Source organism: Notamacropus eugenii, chromosome 3 (genome assembly GCF_028372415.1).
Source record: "Notamacropus eugenii isolate mMacEug1 chromosome 3, mMacEug1.pri_v2, whole genome shotgun sequence".
In the NCBI taxonomy this organism is placed as follows: Eukaryota; Metazoa; Chordata; class Mammalia; order Diprotodontia; family Macropodidae; genus Notamacropus; species Notamacropus eugenii.
The window spans coordinates 127,518,480-127,538,136 of record NC_092874.1 but is presented as its reverse complement, the minus strand read 5'-3'; the positions used below and the strand labels follow the sequence as shown (position 1 = coordinate 127,538,136).

The window sequence follows — 19,657 nt, the reverse complement described above, 5'->3', positions numbered from 1 at the left end:
ATTTCCTCATCTGTAAAATGAGCTGGAGAAGGAAATGGCAAATCACTCTAGGATCTGGGCCAAGAAAGCCCCAAATGGGGTCATGAAGACTCAGATACAACTAAAACCAATGAACAATAACAAAATGACTGCTATTACTATTTTTATGCAGCACTCCCACCCACTGGAAGTCTCAGCAAGGATCATCTTTATAGGAATTTTCTGGCAGTGTTCTGACTCTAGGAAGAGTATGGGAGTACTTAGAACTTGAGTACTTTGCTTCTTCATTTGTAATAAATAGAAACATTAGATGTAAGTTGAGAAAATCAATTTAATTCTACAAACATTTATTAAACCTCTGCTATGCACAAGGCATTCTGCTAGGCTTGGCCATACAATGACAAAATCAGAACAGTCCCAGCAATTAAGCATTTTACTCTGAAAGAGGAAGGAACCCTCCTAAATCCATTCCACTGTCTCCACATCACAAAATGTATACAGATACATAGATATAAAATTCACAGTTTCCTCAGTCAGTCTAACTGGTAACTAGATTAAGAAGAGTTTCTGATTTGATACTGATCCTCAAATGAATTTTCCTAATTATTGTGGTAGTGGGGTTTTTATTGTTTTAATATCTATGACTTTCTCATTTTATGTCTTTCCCAGATTTTATGTCTTCACTTCCTTTCCCTGGGAATTCTTGAGCCCAGCAACTATTACTGACCATTACATAATATCTGGCTCTTTCTAGTCAGACCAGACAAAATTGAGTCACCAACTTTCACTGAATACAGAAAATGACAAGCCTAGTATTACAACTGAGACTCAACATGATTTTTTTAAAATGTTGAAGAGTCAGTTTGGTGACATAATATAATAAAGATGAGTTTGAGTTTGGTGTCATTAAGATAAACACTGAATCGGAAATTAGTCCCACTGGGCCATTTTGTATACTTTCCCACTGTAATACAAAGCTATTTAAATGACTGCATCTTGTTCCTTCAGTTTGGCACAGCCGTCCCAGCTCAGCTGGCAGCTCATTTGTTTTTGTCACCGCTAGCTGTCTGAACCAATCAGGATACAAATAATCTTTTTCTACCACAGCAGTGTCATGTTCCTTTTGATGAGATTCTAGAGAAGTCATGGGTAATACTTTCCTCTAGGCTGGACCCTGCTTATGTTTCAGTTGTGCAAGGTCAGGTCTTAATTTAACTACCAACTGGATACTTAAATTTAGATACATGCAGGGACAGATTGGCTCATGGGTAACTGTTTCTTTTGGTTAGGAAGTCAGGGTCCCTGGATACGAATGACAAGATGATGATTCCAAAAGGTGAGAATATGGCATTCTTGATCTGCACCTTGTTCACTAGCTTAATGGGGAAGTAGTTTCAAATTGGAAATGCACTCTGACAAATCATGTACAGACTCAGGTGGCTCTTCCTGAATCTCTGGGTGGATCAACCTTAAGGCTGGAATGCCTAGGATCTGTTCAGTTTATAGAATGATGCCAGAACTGGTTTGTTTGTTTTTAAAACATCAACCTAGAGGAGTACTTTTCACTCAAAAATTTAAGCATGTCCCAGAGATATTTAAAGGTAACAAATCCGTGAAAGATATAATTTTTAATCAGGAGGGGTTTTTCTCTTCCTAGTGATTTGTGGTTATTTCAGACTTTGGATAATATTAACAGAATTTGGAGGCAAATATATATATATATATATGCATATGTAATATATACATACCTATATGCATACTATGTATACATACATGCATATATATATATATATATTTGAAGGAAAAAGTTTTTAATGAGTGTTAGAAATTTCAATATGTGCTACTGAATTCTATAGCTGATCCTGAGGGAGAAATTAATGTTCAATAAATGATACAGATAAATCGTACTATAAATTTTCTGTTTACATAGTACTTTTTAATCTAGTTGAAATGAATTGCTACCAAGTTTCAAATCAAATAGAAGTTTCATATTCAATTTACAAATTATTTTATATATTAAATAATAGCTAGCCTTTATACAGTGCTTTAAGGATTACAAAGTACTTTATCCATGCATCTCATTTGATCCTCACAACATTAATAGTAGGTACTATTGTTATCATCCCCATTTTATAGATGAGGAAACTGAAGCTGAGCTGGTTAAGTGACTGATCCAGGATCAGGTACTAAGCACTCTGAAGCCAGGATTTGTACTCAGATCTACCTGACCCTTAAATCCAGGGCTTACTCCACCTTACCACCCAGCTGCCTCTCTAGCAGACTAGTGTTAGGTCAATGTTTTTCCTGAGCCATATTTCCTAAGTCCATCTTTCCTAGAGCCTGAATTCCTACAGCTGTTATTTCCTGAGTCCTTTGCAGAAGGGAGTAGATACAGGTCATTGACTATCCAACTTCTTTAATGTTGCAGTTGAATTTTCAGAAATATTGGTGATTATTTATATTTTAAATGGGAATTTGTTTAAAATCTTTCTTTTTCCACTGTAGTAGTTGAAAAGTCATATTATTCATTAGACTATGTTACCATATTAAGCACCATTTCTAATGCCCATTAGCTTATATGATACGAAATAAGCCTTCATTAATCTGGAACTCACCATTCCAACTACGTTCTGTCACAGTAATTGAAATTAACAAATCTTTCCTCTAAGATTTTGGAGTCAGAGAACTAATAGCAAGAAATTCTTGGGAAAGATTCATGATTCCAGATCATGATTCCTTCCTTAGTGACTCTGGATTACTTAAGGAGCAGGGTTGGAAGTACTTACAGCCCACTGTATGCAAACCTGATAAATGAAACTTTTCACAAAAGATGAAAGAGAAATTAAGTATTTTCTTTAGAGAGAGATTTACAATATGATTTCTGTAAATATCCAGTTCTCCTAGCATATTTGTAACATACACAGCTATTCAGGAGCAAAGAAAGATAGTACAGAACCACAGAGTAGAAACATTTTCTCTTGCCCCTACTGCAATGTCCTTGTAGCCAAATTGTGGACAACTAGGCACCTGGCCAAGAATGGACCAACAAAAAAATTTATAGCTTCTTTTCCTTAGTACTAGGACAGGTGTGCTTGGCTGTATGCTATCTTTGCATTCCTGATAAATTCTAGCTATGTAAATTAATACTTGTCAATCAAATCATGTTTTGTTTTGTTTTGTTTTTTAATACACTCACTATTTAAGAAAATCTTTTAGGATATCTTTTCATAAAGTGAATAACCATTCTGCACTATAAGTTCTGGTTTTTTAGGTATAAGAGTTTTCTTAAAGTGGACACTACCCTATGTGTTCTAATTTGTCCTCCTCTGTCTGTCCTTCCCTCTTAGACTGTCTAGACTCCCCCAGGGAATCAGAGTGCATGTGAGGATAAGACTGCTTCTAGTTCTATACACCCAGCAGTCATTTTGTTTTTCTCCCATAATCCCATTTGGCTTCAGCATCAGAAAGAATACATGAAATTCCACTGTCTAAAAATAGGAATTAGGATTAACCCAACCCAATACAAGAGTATATACCTGATTGGTTCTTTTTCACTCAAGATTTAGGGAAGATTGGAGTACAAGAAATGAAAATTAATTTTATGGAAGCCTCCTGATGACCTGGAGAGCACCAGTGTTGATCTGTTCTTTTATAGGACCACATGAGTGTTCAGGACACATCTCAAAAGAAATTAAAGAACGGCTTGTCCCGTACCTTTTTTTTTTTTTTTTAACCTTGGCCTAAAAGTGCAATATTTTCTCCCTCTGAATCTCTGCAGAGCTACTGCTACTTTTTGGGAAGGAACAGATCAGTTCAAGGATGTTGCTTTCTTATTGGAGGAACTGGACAGTACTAGAATGGAAAATGTTATTTAAATTGTATGAAAATATATGGGGCCAGGTTGGAATTCAGGTCTTACTAACCATGAGTTTAGCAATTTAAACACTTGTCACCTAGCTGCCATGGAGTTAGGAAGACCTAGTCTCCAGTCCTGCCTTTCAGACGTTCCACCTGTGAAACCACAGTCAAAATACTAAACCTCTGAGTGCCTCCAGAAAACTTTCTAAGACAATTTATAAACATGTTGCTGATCTTCATTGATAGAATGGGAGTTTTGTACCCAGGTGAAATCAAAGGTCCAGATTTTTTAAAAAGCTAACACATAAATAGGAAAAAATATATATATTAAAACTTTTTCTGTTTTAAGAATGGAAACAAAAATTATTAATACTCATAATCAGTCCTTTTGATTTTTATCCTTCAGGGTCATCCACATGACTTCCAGAAACTTGACCAAATCAATGGCCGTATCATCTTGAAGGTAAAAACCATTCATCCCAAGGTTCCAGGGTCACATCAGAATTTGACCTGGCTAGTCCACTGTAGACATCTCATGTCTGCACTTTGTTATTCAGAGACTGAGGAGCAGATTCACTTTTGTGAATTTTATGCTTCATTTCCTCAAGTTAAAATCAACTATTTCCATTCCTACCCCATGTGTATTCCATCATAGCCTTACTGGGCACTGGCTATCAGTTAATAAGATTTCACACTTCCTGAGAGAATTTGCATTTTAATCAAGACTCTTAATGATTAGAAAAACCTTCCAGACCCAAAGGACAAGCTTATTATGGGTGGGATTTCATCCACACAGGGATGAAGAGAGAGACTTTAGGGCCTCTGCTTTCAACTATGGAGGTAGCTAGCTATCAGTTCTTAAGGTCTGTCCTACCCTAAACTGTTACAGCTTTGATCGTCTTGATAGAGAGGAGTAAACATTAAGCCAATTTAGACACACTCAAAATTGTAAAAAGTAGCTCACCAATTTAAGTGCATAGAGGACAGAATAAGTGCTGTACAGATTTAATCAGGAAGACACGGGTCTTGCCCTGTAAGAGATGACGTGTTTAAGATGTTTTGTTGTGAAGAGTTTTATAATTTCTTCACCTTCCTCAGTAGCAAGGAGAAACTAAGGCAGATTTAAAGCCACTTAGGGAGTGTGATGAACAGAAATGTTATGTCCTCTTCATCACTCATGCATAATGCCTTGGAACACAGTCTGCCTCCTCCTGACCACTTCAGTCAGGCACCGGCTGGAATGCAGAGCCTTTTTTTGGACAGTTACGTTGAGGCTTTGCTCTGAGACACAAAAGGGTTGAAGGCTACCCTAGGACACCCCGGAACACCCTGAGCAATACAAAGCCTATTACGCAGGGCCAAAAGAGAAGATTTATGTGTCCCTGGAAGATATTTTTTATTTTTGGAAGTTATTGCTGACAAGAGCTGGCTGTTAAAAGCAGGAGCTGTGTGTGTTTTCCTTTAAAGGCCACAGACTGTAGGGTGTTTTCCTGAGACTTTTGGATTACAATTTAAAAACAAAGGTGTTCTCTGCTTCATCCATACTCCAAAAAACACCGTTGGATGCTAAATTACAACCTAGAGGCCTAGATGAGCTTTTTAGTCTTGTATGAGTATCTTCACTATCTGGCTCCTATATAAATGCAAAAATCTGTCTTTAACTAAAAAAGTCTCATTCTCTGCTATTGACTTGTCTTTTTCAAAAGATGTCAGCTCAGAGTGCAGTTATCTTCTTGGTAAAATGAGACAAATGAACACATATTGCTACTGAGTAATGAGATCTAGCACTTAGAACTCCCTGGATGAAAATAATAATAATTGGCATTTAAATAGTGCTTTAAAGTTTTCCAGTGTGTATCTTATCACTGGAGCATTACAATAGCCTGTGAGGTAGGCAATATAGTTTTGTTACTGTTGTTATTATTTTTGGTTGTTTAGTTGTTTCAGTTGTGTCTGACTCTTGGTTACCCCATTTCAGGTTTTCTTGGCAAAAAATAGTAAAGTAATTTGCCGTTTTCTTCTCCAGATCATTTTACAGCTGACAAAACTGAGGCAAAACAGGGTTAAGTGCCTTGCCCAGGGTCACACAGCTAGTAAGCATCTGAGGGCAGATTTGAACTCAAGAAAATGGGTCTTCCTTAGTCCAGGCTTGGCAATCTATCCACTGAGCCATTTAGCTGCCCATATAATTATTATTAATATTACTGTCTCTGTTTTATAGATGAAGAAAATTAGGCTCAGGGAAAATGTCACATAGCTAGTAAGTGTTAAAGGTGGGATTCAAATCTAGGTTTTCCTGACTCCAGCTATAACACTCCATTCAAATGTTCCTTTTTGTCTCCAGACTACTAAGGACCAAAGATGATTACGCCAATTTTATGGTGAGCCAATGCATCATAAATCCATTAACAAAAGAATAGAAATCATCTCTCTCATGTGAAGGTAGTGGAATGGTTTGGAACATAGGTGTCACATACATGGGCCACATGCACTCCCAAATGCAACCCAAGCGGATTGTAATCCCTATCTGATTTCAGAGTGTTGATGTATTAATTTTTAAAAAAAGAAATACGTAAACGTAGTTTTCTCGGTCAATATGTGGCCTACAAAGATCCTTATGTGTGGGTTAGTGGCCCCTGTTTCTGTTTGAGTTTGACACAGCTGTTCTAAAACACCATAGAATGCCACATTACAACATGGAGTCTGGATGAATTCATTCCTTTTGTATGAATCAGTTTACTATCTAAGCAGTTTAAGAACTATTAGGAATGAGTCTGGTATTGGGATCCTGATAATCAGATTCCATGTTGGGTCAAAATGAGGCACTTATAAGTTAACAAAAGGAAGTGTACTTTGTCCTAACATAGCAAGGATTTGTAACAAGGGAATAGTAGCACTTAGCATCTGTAACTGAGACTTCCCTTATCTTCCTATGAAACATATCTGTTCAGCTGAGTATTCAGTTGGTGAAACTGTTCTCTGCAGACTTCAGGCTGAAGGGCCCTACCCCATGTGAGCAGGATCTTCTATGCCCCTTTGGGGACTGAGAAGTCATATTAACACCACCAGGAAGCTGGGCCAAGAGAGGCAGAGCTTGGGTCTCCTTCCACCCTGGGGCCAGTCAAATTGTGGTTTTGTTGCTTTTCCTAAACCGTGTAGGGACAGGGGGAACCCTGGTAGATACTGGTCCTATCACAGGCACTTTAGACACAAAGGACTGGAAGAACTTCAAGAAGTTGTTTGGTCCATTCTAGGGCAAGGGCAAGACTTATGTCAACTCAGTTGACCATCCCCATATGGGATATGGACTTAATAATTGTCATTATTTCATCTAATCATTCCTTTCATCCTGTTGTGTCCAAATATGTGTCTATCATACGTATGGTGGCTGGATACGCTATGCACATGGCTTCCTATCAAATTCAGCGTCCTCCAGAAAATGTGAAAGCAGCAATTAGAAGGTGTGGGGTTCGTTTAATTTAAGATTCAGCTTCACCCTGTGTTATCTTCCAATTTGGAGATATAAATAACACTCTAGATATTAGCATAAACAAAATTTGTGAGGTTTCCCACAGTCCAACCCTTTTCCCCAGTGAGATTCCATCCTCAGAAAGCTCATCCAGTGAGAGCCTGAAGTCTGCTCAGGACTAGATTTAAACCTGTGATTTAAATAGGTGAAAGGCCCTGTATCCCATTACTAATCCCCTGGGCCATCCAATCCCCCTATCACCGCAGCAGTATTAGTTATAATGGCAACAAGCAATGCCACAGGTTTATGTTCATCAGCTAATTGTGCCACCTGAAAACACTGGTGCTTGTCAGTCAGTCAGTCAATCGGTTCATATTTTCCTAGTGTCCCTTGTGTGAATAGCCATGTTAGGTGCTTTGGGGGTGAGGGAAGAAGTAGGATAAGTGATATAAAAGAAAGACTACATGGGGCTAGTCTTCCAGGAACAAATCTTGGGGGTGTGTAGTGAGGGTTACAAAACACACGTGAACACACCTCTGTGCAAATCCAAATACAGTGGAAACAGTATAGGATATAAAGGTAGAGGGGACTCACAGTAAATGAGCAATCAGGGAGTGGCAGGGAAGATTCTGGTTTGTTTTGAATAATATTTATTGCTATCTTGTGTTTTTATGTTACCTTCATTTCCAAATATACTTTACCCTCCCTTTCCTACCCTGAGAACAACTCCTAACAAAGCTTAAAAAGAGACATGTGGAGGTGGGGGAGGGAGTAGGGAAGCAGTCAGTTTAGTTAAAATTAGCCAACAGATCAACCAAATCTGACAGTATAAGCGATATACCCATAATTCCCTGCCTCTGCAAAGAAGGGAGGGAGATGTTTTATCTCTTTTCTGGGGCCAATACTGTAATTCTATAGCATTTGGTGTGAGATTTGCTGTTGCTTTTTCCATTTATATAATTGTAGTAATTATGTTATTTTTCCGATTCTGTTTACTTCCCTCTATCAGTTGACTTGTTTTCTTCAGTTATAATTTCTTGTTTTATAGTAATATTCTGTTGCATTCATGTACCACAAGTTGTATAGCTAATGGGGAGTGTTTGTTTAGAAAGGTTTAGAGGTGAACAATGGTAATTCATATGTGAGGGGCACGGTGGGTAAGAAAAAGTAACATGAAAAAGGATGTAAGTGTGAATGAAAAAACCTTAGTTGGGGGTGGCAAACACATATAGTTAGAGTGGAAAGTCCAAGTTGGGTTGAAATGATATATCATAAAAATAAACCAGAAGTTGAGTTATGTTTGAAAATATACCTTCTAGCGCCTACAATAGTGCATGGTATATGATAGATGCTAAATAAATGCTTGTTTGACGGACTATAATTAGTACCATCTAAGGCAAGAGATCACCCTATATAGGTAAAAGCTAATTTAGGGCAGTGGTAGTAATGCTTCCTAATTCAGTGTCTGAAATAATATCATTGAATTGCACTTCAAAACCCGATACTGCCCTGCCTGGGTGCAGGACTGGGTGTGACTGAAAAGATAATGTATAGTCCCACTGAAATTTTATGCTGTCTACCTTCTGATAACTAGCAATGGTGATGAGAGTCCATACCTTTTTTTTCTCATGACAACCTTTCTCAAACACAGCCAGACCAACTCTGCTTTGCTAAGTGCTAAATTAGTCCATCAGCTGATATTTCCCATGACTGTGTCTTGTTACTTAGAACTGTCCTTCATGTTGTTATCGTTCAGTTGTGTCCAATTCTTCATGACCCTGTGGACCATAACATGCCAATACTGTTCATGGGGTTTTCTTGGCAAAGATACAAGAGTGGTTGACCATTTCCTTCTCCAGTGGATTAAGGTAAATAGAGGTTAAGTGACTTGCTGAGGGTCACACAGCTAATAAGTGTCTGAGGCCAGATTTGAATTTAGGTCTACTTGACTCCATGCCCAGTGCTCTATCCACTGAACCACCTAGTTGTCTCCAAAGCAAACAGAGGTTACGTGACTTGCACAGGGTCACACTAAAAAATGTCGGAGGCCAGATCTGAACTCAGGTCTTCTTGACCCCAGGCCCAGCACTCGATCCATGAGCCATCTAGCTATGTCTGTTCTTTATGTACCATTAGCATATTCTAAAGCTTTATGAATGACATTTTATGCCATTTCCTGATCTGCTCCTACAGCCACTAAACTTACTGTAGTATCAAAGAAAGTTAAAACTGATTGACAAAATGTCCATGTCTGAAAGTGTGTACAACAAATGCATACCTGTAGCTCCCCACATCTTTAATGAAAGAGGAGAGTACATGACATCATCTGTTTTCCAGAACCAAGACTGGTCATGATCATTACAAATGTAGCCTTTCAGTCTTTTTTTCTTTACATTTTTGCAGTCGTGTAAACTCCTGACAATTAGGGATTATTTCATTCTTTGTACTTTTAACCCTACCATCTAGCACATAGTAGACACTCATTAAATACTTGTGGATTGATTTATACTTTTTTTGCATCAGTTCCTACAGTTTCTCTGAATTCTTCATAGTCATCATTTCAAGTGGTACCATAATATTCCAGTATATTTATATTACTGGGGCAGCTAGTGGCACAGCAGAGTGCCAGGCAAGAAGACCTGAGTTCAAATCTGGCCTCAGACACTCACTAGCTGTGTGACTTTGCGCAAGTCACTTAACCCTATTTGCCTCAGCTTCCTCGTCTGTAAACTGAGCTGGAGAAGGAAATGGCAAACTACTCTAGGATCTTTACAAAGAAAACCCCAAATGGGGTCACAAAGAGTCAGACACAACTGAAAGGACTGAACAACATATTTATATGCCACAATTTGTTCAGCCATTTCCCAATGTGTGCCAACTTTTATTTCTAATTTTTTGCTACTACAAAAAAGTTTTCCATAAGCATTTTAAGCAGCCTTGATTATGAGCTTTATATATAATCTGTCTTCAGAGCACAGCTTTTATATGTATAGTAATAGCTAGCAGTCATTACAACAACATGGTGAAATAGGTGCTATTATTTTATAGATGAGGAAAGTGAGGCAGTCGTTAAGTTACTTGCCTAAGGCCAGTTAGTGTCTGAGACAGGATTGAATTCAGATCTTCCAGACTCCAAGTCCAGCAAATATCCATTGAGCCACCGGTTGCCCTTAGTCTGTGTGTGTATGTGGGAGGGAGGAAGGGAGCGTGTGTGTGTGTGTGTGTGTGTGTGTGTGATGTGGGTGTGTGTTTGAGGTATATGGGCATGTGTGTGTGGGTGTGGGGGGGAGGACTGCGTGGGTGTGGGGGGGTGTGGGTGTTTACCTATATTTGTAATTGTTCAGAGAAGGAACACTAATATAAATAAGACATGCTTTAGTACGTCTAGCGATGCTTTATACAGAGAAGGTGCTTAACAAATGTTAAATGAATGAATATATTATTTTAAATATTTCATTTTGACATGTGATTTAATGCGCTAAAACTTTTTGTCTATTGGGAAGGGGTGGATTTTTTTTGAGCTAGTTACTTCATGTCTTTCATTTGAGCTTTCACATTAGTTACAAATGCTGCCCTGGGCCAAGAACTGACTTTTACAAAATTGCTTCTTTTAACATTACACCAAAGACATGGAGGAAAATGGTGACTTTGATGAGGACCGTCTCACAGATTATGAAATTCAGCTTAGCATTCAAGAATCCATTGAAGCCAACAAGAAAGAGCCTTATCTTGAAAGGTAATAGTCACAAGAATTAAATATATAAGATATAATTTTGGTAATATAATTTTAAAAAAAATAAAATTGAAGAACTTCCCCTTACTCTTCATCCATGAAAACCCTTCTGATACTACTGTTAGATATGTTCACTCATACCCTGATAGAGAATGGGAGTGGTAGTATTTTTAAATTATATTTATTATTTTTCAGTGAACAAGAATCCATTTTCTCTCCCTTTCATACATACTTCTTCCCCAATTAGAAATAAGAAAAAAAAGAAAGAAAAACAAAACCTGTGTAACAAATAAACATAGTTAAGCAAAACAAATTCCTACATCGTTCAAGTCCAAAAAAAGTAAGGTGCTAGATATTTTAAATGTCCTGACAAATGCAGTTCTTTAAAAATTTTCCTAAACTCATTAAATCCACAAATCCATTTTTCTATATATGTATGAGAATTTTCTAGATGAACTGTCCAAATATGCAGTACTATTTGTTCTTTCTAAAATCACATGAAATTAACAAGATATGGAGTCAAGTAAGAAATAATATACTCGTTTTCATTAGCTAAGCTGTAAAATTATTGCATTGAACAATTTAGACATATCTGGAAATATATTTTTCCCTTTCTGGTTTGTCACTACACAAGAAGACATTCGTGACCCTTGCTCCTAAAAGATGTTTCTTCTGAATAGTCAATGAAACTTTTCTAAAATGTACTGTTTCCATAGAAAGAGAAGAAACAGGAAGGACCAAGAGAACATAGATTATAATATTTTGGCAAAAGCTATTGATAGAGACTGTGGCAGCTAGGTGGTGCAGTGGATAAAGTGCAGGGCCTGGAATAAGGAGATGCCTCTTTCTTAGTTCAAATCTGGCCTCACACACTTCCTAGCTATGTGATCTTGGGCAAGTCACTTAACCCTGTTTGCCTCAGTTTCCTCATCTGTAAAATGAGAAGGAAATGACAAAGAACTCCTGTATCTTTGCCAAGAAAACCCCAAATGGAGTAACTCATAATAAGACATGTCTGAAATAATGGAACAACATCCACAGATTGATAGAGACTGTGTGAGGACCTTCAGGTACTTTTATTTTTGTATCAGTTAACTGAAAATACTTTGCAAAGTGAACTCTGTGCCCCCATTAAAATAAGATTTTCATAGCTCAAAGTTAAATGTATAATTGGCAATTTATCCCAATTATTTAGGATAAAAAGCCAATATTTTAAACTAAGTCACAATCTATAGTGATCAATAAGCAAAGATAACTACCTACATTTTCGTTTGTTAATAGATTTTGAGGAAGGCAACTAGGGACAAGTAGTTAACATGAATAATGGAATTAATTGACTTTCCTAAGACAACTTTCAGTTGTTTTATTTTACATTAGTTAGAACTGGCTTCAAAGATAAAGTATGTCATCTGTACCATGTCATTCCCACTAATGGTCTAATATAATAAATCTGCTCTAAAATCTGTTTTCTACAAATTTAAAGAACCAAAAGTATGCTAGCCTCATATTCATGTATTTCCTGTAAGATCTGAATAAATGCATGTAGGAAATCAATGGAAAATTAAATCATTAAATGCCTTGGAGTGGTATAATAACATAGCTATTATCTTTCCTTGCTAGGTTTGTACCACTAAGTGCTCAGAACAGAAAACTTGTAGAGGCCATTAAAAAAGGTATCTATGCATGTTGTTCACAGAGTACTGGAAAGGAAGATTTGCCATGCTAAGCATGGAAATTTACAATCAGTCTATATGTTTAATTTAGGCCAAATTCTTGAGCTCCAGGAATATGCGAAATATAAATATGCTTTGGATGAAGCTGATGACAATGGATGGTTCCCACTGCATGAGGCAGCAGTTCAACCTGTTCAGCAAATACTTGAAATTGTTCTGGATGGTAAGTGAACCCAAATATCTTCAACTATCTCAGAACAAGATTGAAAAAAGTTATGATTGCCATCCTTGATTCAAAATAAACCATACAAAATAGCAGAGTGGTGGCCTATAGGATTTGAGAAAAGCAATTGTTGGAGGAGCTGTTCAAAGTCACAATTGAACATAAGAACATAAGAAATGCCATTTGGAGCAGATCCATAGTGTGCCTGTCCATCCTGGCATTCTGTCTCTGAGAGTGGTACCGAAAGTGTGATGAGAGACTGTTGTTGTCCTTCAAAGGAACAGGAATGCATCCCATCACTCAATAAACCTTCATTGGATATACAGTACTTGATACTCCAATGAATCAATGATCTCTTCAGCATAGGTATTTCCTGCAACAATGCAGATCACAGTCCTCCATCCATGCCTGTCCTTCCTGTGTAGCTGCTGTCCATGTCCTCCTCTAAGTTCACTACAAAGGGTCCACCAACATGCTGGGGTCCTTCTTTGAATTATTTTGACACTGTGAAGATAATAGTGTAAAGCATGAGTTGTTTTTCAGTTATTCCTAACTCTTGCTATGTGACAGGTCAGTCTTCTTATTTAAATTATGCATTTTAATGGCATTCTTTACATTGCTTATCCTGCCTAATTCCTGTGGAAAAATAAGTGAATCTGAAGCTTCCAAAAGTTTCAAGATGCCAGCTCAGTCTGTTCCCACTTTTTAAGGGCCAGCCTAGTTAAGTACAGGGAGGTTTATCATCAGTAGATGGCTCTTTGGGTATGAATTCTTTGGGCATAGCAACTCATAAAGGACATCATTCATGAATTAATTTGATTTTTTTGCAAACTATATTGCATCTTGTGATGAGATCCATGAGTAAATTCATTGTTTAATATAGGATTTCCTTTTTTTAATCCCAAGTTTAAATCTTTTAAGTTTGAAAGATATTTCTTGGTTCTAGATTTCTGGTATTTAATATATAGTAGTCTGCAGTAGGTGCTCAGTAAAAATCTGATGATTTGTTGATTGTTCACTCGGTGAATGAATCTGTGTTTTCTATACTTTATGATTTTTTTAGACCTTGTTCATATCTCCTCAGTATTTTTCTGGGTATATTTTTCAGAAAGTTGCTGATTTGGAGAAAATGCTACTGAATTAGAAAACCAGAACATTGTAACCTTATCACCAAGTTCAACAATGGCTTCATGCTAATAAACTTGCAATTAAATATTGAAATCAATGTAAAGCATAGTATAAATGTGATAAAAATGTAATTTGTGACCCTTGTATGTATTATACTTGTTGATATTTTCAAGATTTCACATGTTTTTCCTGTCTCAGCATCCTACAAAACTCTCTGGGAATACAATACCTGTGATGGAGAAACACCATTAACTCTAGCAATCAATTCTGGTCTGGTGGAAAACGTAAGAACTCTGCTGGAAAAGGGAGTATGTCCAGACACCAAAAACCTCAAAGGAGAAACTCCCCTTCTGCTTGGTAAAGGCTTCTTTTAGTTGCTGGACACACTGGTGCTTAAATAACTTGGTTAATTGATAAAGAAATCTATGTGATGTTCATGGTCTCTGCTAGAAATAAGTTTATCTAATAACCAGAGTCCTAAATGCCTCGGTGGGAAATTCACTGTGGGACAAGGTTTGAGGGTTGTGGAAGGGGAGGGAGGTGAAGGGAAAGGGAAGTCCCACGGCAGGGTGATGGTAGTGGTAATGGGATAATCTCTTCAGGAAGAGGGTGGCCTAGGTAACTGTGGAGCATCACAAGTGAACTTTGAGGTGGAAACCCAGGGTCAGTTGTGAGGCATTTAGTTAGACAATTACAAAGTGAGAAACAGAGATGGAGTTCAAAGGAGGGGAGAGGGAGAGTACCCCCTCCCCCACATCAGTGCCCTGAGGCAAAGCCCTATTTCCCTTGCACTAGCTATGATTTGACTGATAACTCCCACTTCCTGAGATCCATCCTTCTTCCCTCTTTCGCCTGTCATTTGTTGACTAGCTACCCTCTGGCTTAGACTTGCTCTGTATGGGCAAATAAGGATGGATAATGACTAAGCCACTTTGTAGCTTAGCCTCTGTTTTATTATTAATTTATTATCATGTGACTTGCCTGGGTTGCCATCATGAGAGGGACTAGATTCTAAATTCTGACCAAGGGGTAGGGGATGAAGCTAGGATTCCCTGCTTAGTAAAATCAACTCTAGGTTCTACACACCTCTCCCTGGAAAAATGGGCCCTTCGTCACTAATTTTGGAGATTTCATATCCTGTGTTCTAGCCCCAAATATCTATCCTTGGCTTTCTTTACTATTCTTTCTCTACTCTCCCTTTCTGATCTCATCCAGATCTATAACTTCTATTTGGAGTGAGATATGAGTTTGAATCTCTTGGTCTGCCACTTATAACCTGTATGACCTTGGGGAAAATCACTCACCCTTTCTGGGCCTCAGTGTCCTTATCTATTAAATAAATTGAGTTGGACTGAATGACCTCTGAAGTCCCTTCTAGCTCTCAATCTGTGATGCTAGGATCATCTCCATGCAGATGGCACCAATCTAAATCTCCACACACAACCTATCTCCAGAACTCCAATCTTTCCAGTGTACACCCAGTTTCTCATAGCTATTCCTTTGTGTACGTAACTTTTGTGCTCTTTAGACCCTTTTCCATCACCTTCTTTTAGGAATTGTACTTATTCAGACTGTTAGAAACCATGAACTACACAAACCAAAATCACAAACTATATACAAAAGCACCTTTCTCTAGCTCTAGATGTGGTTTTTATGCCTAAAAGTAAGATCAGGTATGAAACAAAAATAGTCACTGTCATTAATATTATTCAGTATTGTATTGGAAATCCTAGCAATAGCAGTAAGAGAAGAAAAAGAAATAAAAGAAATCAGAATAGCGAATGAGGTAATAAAATTATCTGCTTTTGCAGACAATATGATGATATATTCGAAAAATCCCAAAGAGCCAATGAAAAGGGCAAATTCTGTTTTAGCTACTACTCTGCTCTAAAGACTCCATTCTTTGCATTATATTTGGAGAAAGGGAACTCCCACAAAAGCCCTTATGGGTATATATTAACATGATTCCCTTTCCCTTCCCTACTCCTTAAAATACACACACACACACACACACACACACACACACACACACACACGTGCACAAATAAGGGAATAATTTTTAGATCAGGGACAGATAATATCAAGACACTTTTAGGTAGCTGAAGTAGGAAGGATAAGTGGGCATGATGAGTTGTAAAGAATGTTTATTTAAGCTATGTTTCTACTACATTCTAGATTTGTTTCATTCCTGAGAATGAGAAGTTAATTCATTTTTCAGTGCAGGGTAAAATTTTTGTCTCTGTTTGCAAGGATAGTTGCAAAGGTATTGGCCTCTATAAGAATAACCCCTTCAAATCATTTCCCAGATTCTAAAGCCACCCTTATCAACAACTGCTTAAGCTCCTAAGATGCACATGTTACTGGCAGAAACTGAGTGTAACTAAGTTTAGGACCTGCCACTGAAGAGCGATATGGAGAATTTGGAGGGAGGCCAGAGGAGAGCAACTAAAAAATCATTAAAGATTTAAAATGATGAAAGGTCAAAGGATCTGAATTTATTTCACTTAAGAAGGAAGCTGAAGAAAGATTTTAAACCCTATACATAATTCAAATGAAAGGAATTTACATTTTCCTGAAGTTTACATTATCTTTCACATTTATTAAACTTTCCCAAATTACTGCTGCCATGCATTCCATAAAGATGTATTGGGTTTCCTGCAACTTATATTCATTTCTCAGGAATACTTGATAAATGTCCCCATTATTCCTGAAGAGGATAGAAAAGGCAGATTATGATGCAAATGATGAAGGCTTCTCTAAATTAATTGCTTCTCTCAGTCTTACACAGGGATTCACAGGACAAGGCACTATTAGCAGCTTAGGCATAGTTAGCAGTACCTCTTGGTTTAGCTTAGGTTAACCAGCTCTCTATAAAGAGTGCTGGATAGTATCTGGGGTTCAAATCCTACCTCTGCTCTTTGTTAGCTAGCTCTGGGACATTGGGCAAAGTCTCTGGGTCTCAGTTTTTTTCATTTATAAAATGAAGGGATATGACTAGATGAATTCTAAGGGAAGAGCTTGAATAATCTGAATGCACTCTCTAGCCAATTGAAATGACTCTTGCTCACCAAGTGATTAGCATACTAGAACCAGTTACAAAATGTTTACTCATGCTTCCAAAGTCCCTCCAAAGCACCTTCATTATACAGCATTATGATCATGCAGCAAACAGCTCCTACAAGTTGGGTATTGCATCAGAGGGACTCTGGGTAGAGTCATAGCTGGCTCAGTGGTCAGTCCTTCATTACACTATACATGAAATTTAGTATGGCATCATAGAGTGCCTGATTTAAACAAGAGCTGGAGTTCAAATTCTTTCCCTGACATTTGTTAGAAGCTCTGGGAGCTTGCACTTGGGCTACCAATAATTCCTCCTCTCATCTGCAATATTTCCTTATTTTCTTGTTTCTTCATTAATACCTAAAATATGCCAAAAATTCTCCTACCCTTAAAAAAACTTCATTTGACCCTGGCATTTCCCCCCTTTCAACTATCCACCTATCCCTCTCCTCCCTTTCACTGCCAAGTTCTCAGAAAGAGTTGTGTACTCTCACTGCCTCTATTTCCTCATCGCACATTCATCACTAGTGTCTTACAACCAATCTTTCAACCCCACCAGTCTACCAAAATTACTTCCTTAGAAACTACTGGTGATCTCTTAATGACTAAATCCAATGATCTCTTCTCAGTTTGTACCCTTCTTGACCACTCTTTGGACACTGTTGAACATCCCTTCTTGTTGGATATATCCTTCCCCTGGTTTCTGTAACAGTACTCTTTCCTCTCCCCCCCTACCCTGCCCCAAACTCCTTCCCAGTAGTCTGCTTGTTTTTTTAACTCCAACAGGAGGGTCTCTCAAGACTTAACTCTTTTCTCTTAGTGATCTTCTCTGTTCCCTCCCATGGGTTCCAATATCACCTCTCCAAATCCTGTAAATCTAGTCTTATTCTCCTTCATAACTTTAGTCCCATAGCTTCAATTGCCTGTTGGATATCTCCACCAGAGTATGCTGAGAGAACTTTAAACATAACAGTCTTGAAAGTCTTTGTCTTCCTATTTAAACCTATTCTTCCTGCAAGTGCTCCTTTCTCTTTCAATCACCCAGTTTATGACCTAATTTTTCAACTTTTCCCTTTCTGTTTCCCCATATATCCAGTCAGTTACCAAGTCCTATCAATTTTACCTCCACATCTCTCACTACAACTCTCTGCATTCAAATCTTTATCATCACTTACCTAGATTATTGTAATAGGCTCCTAAATGATCTCCATAATTATAGTTGCCACCCTCTCTACAATCTGTCTTTTCACACAGCTGCCAAAGTAATCTCCCCAAAATACAAATCTGATCCTGTCAGTATCCTGTTCATAAACTTTCAGAGGCTTCCTGTTGCCTCCGAGATAAAATACAAATGCATTAGCCTTGCCAAAATCTGACTCTAGCCTAGTTCTATTAATCTTATTTCACATTAAGCCCCCTCACATATACTAGATAATTAGCTCTTCCCTGAACTCAATGTGTCACTACCCCCATATCATGCTATCTTACCTACTTTTGTGAAATATATTCCTTCTGCATCTGTTTTCGTATTCTTTACCTTTCTTTAAGATACAACTTAGGTGATAGATAGTTCTTTCATGTAACCTTCCCCAATCTTCCTGGCTGAAACTATTCTTTCTTTCCTCAAGTACTCTTAAATTATTTTATTCTGAACTTAAACACCAAAAAAGAGCATTTCCATATACAGCAGAAATCAACAAGAATATTCTATCTGAAACTGTAAATCTCCATTTCATACCACTTGCTTTTAAAAAGGCCTATATAAATTATAATAAATTGCATGTGTATGTACACACACACACACACACACACACACACACACACACACACACACATACACACTCCACTTTTGGGCACTGGAAAACAGGGATGAAAAATTACTCCATCCTTCCCCTGATGGAGGTTATAATCAAAAGGGGAGGGATAAAATGTGTTCTTAAATATGATATAATATAAGGGTAAAGAAGAGATCCAGAGAGTGAATTATTTAAAAAAAAACTGAGTAGGGAGAAATCATTTTACATTGCAAGGATCAGGGAAAATTTCAGAGGAGGTGTTGCTAGCTTCTTTGAAGAAAGAAGATTTCAACTGGTACAGATAAGGAAAGAGACAAAGTGTTCTAGACATTAGACATGATCTGTGTAAAAAGTACAGAGGCAGAAAGGGTCAGGACAAGATTGGGTAACAGCTAGTGGTCTGGTTTAGCTGGATGTAGAATAAATGGAGTATAATACTTGACTGGGAAGGTAGTTGCAGAGGATCTTAAATACCAGGCTATGTAGCTTATAATTTATCTTATAGACAGGAGTCAACCAGTAAACATTTATTAAGTGCCTACTACTTGCCAGGGACTGAGCTAAGTGCTGGGGATTTGTGAAAAGCAAGAGACCCCTATTCTCATGGGACAATAGGGAATAGTCAGGGAGACATGTAAGCAAGTATATACAAACAAGGTATAGACAACCTAAAGGGTTTTTGAGCAGGGAAGATGCTGTTATCACACCTGTGCATTAGAAAGGTTAGTTTGAGGATTA

General features: G+C 37.7%; 1 protein-coding gene across 4 annotated transcripts in view; it reads left to right on the top strand.

The window, feature by feature from the left end:
- ASB15 (ankyrin repeat and SOCS box containing 15) overlaps positions 1–19,657 on the top strand; it is a 54,252-nt gene that overhangs the window by 22,844 nt on the left and 11,751 nt on the right. For 3 of the 4 annotated variants that reach the window (XM_072652854.1, XM_072652856.1, XM_072652853.1), the window contains exons 1-6: positions 1,227–1,315; positions 4,244–4,300; positions 10,934–11,042; positions 12,660–12,712; positions 12,804–12,935; positions 14,262–14,420. In XM_072652854.1, the coding sequence (XP_072508955.1) occupies positions 10,936–11,042; positions 12,660–12,712; positions 12,804–12,935; positions 14,262–14,420 (451 nt within the window). In that variant the 5' untranslated portion in view covers positions 1,227–1,315; positions 4,244–4,300; positions 10,934–10,935. Of the gene's footprint in view, positions 1–1,226; positions 1,316–4,243; positions 4,301–10,933; positions 11,043–12,659; positions 12,713–12,803; positions 12,936–14,261; positions 14,421–19,657 lie in introns of those variants that run through there. The other variant, XM_072652855.1, reaches the window with a different exon arrangement.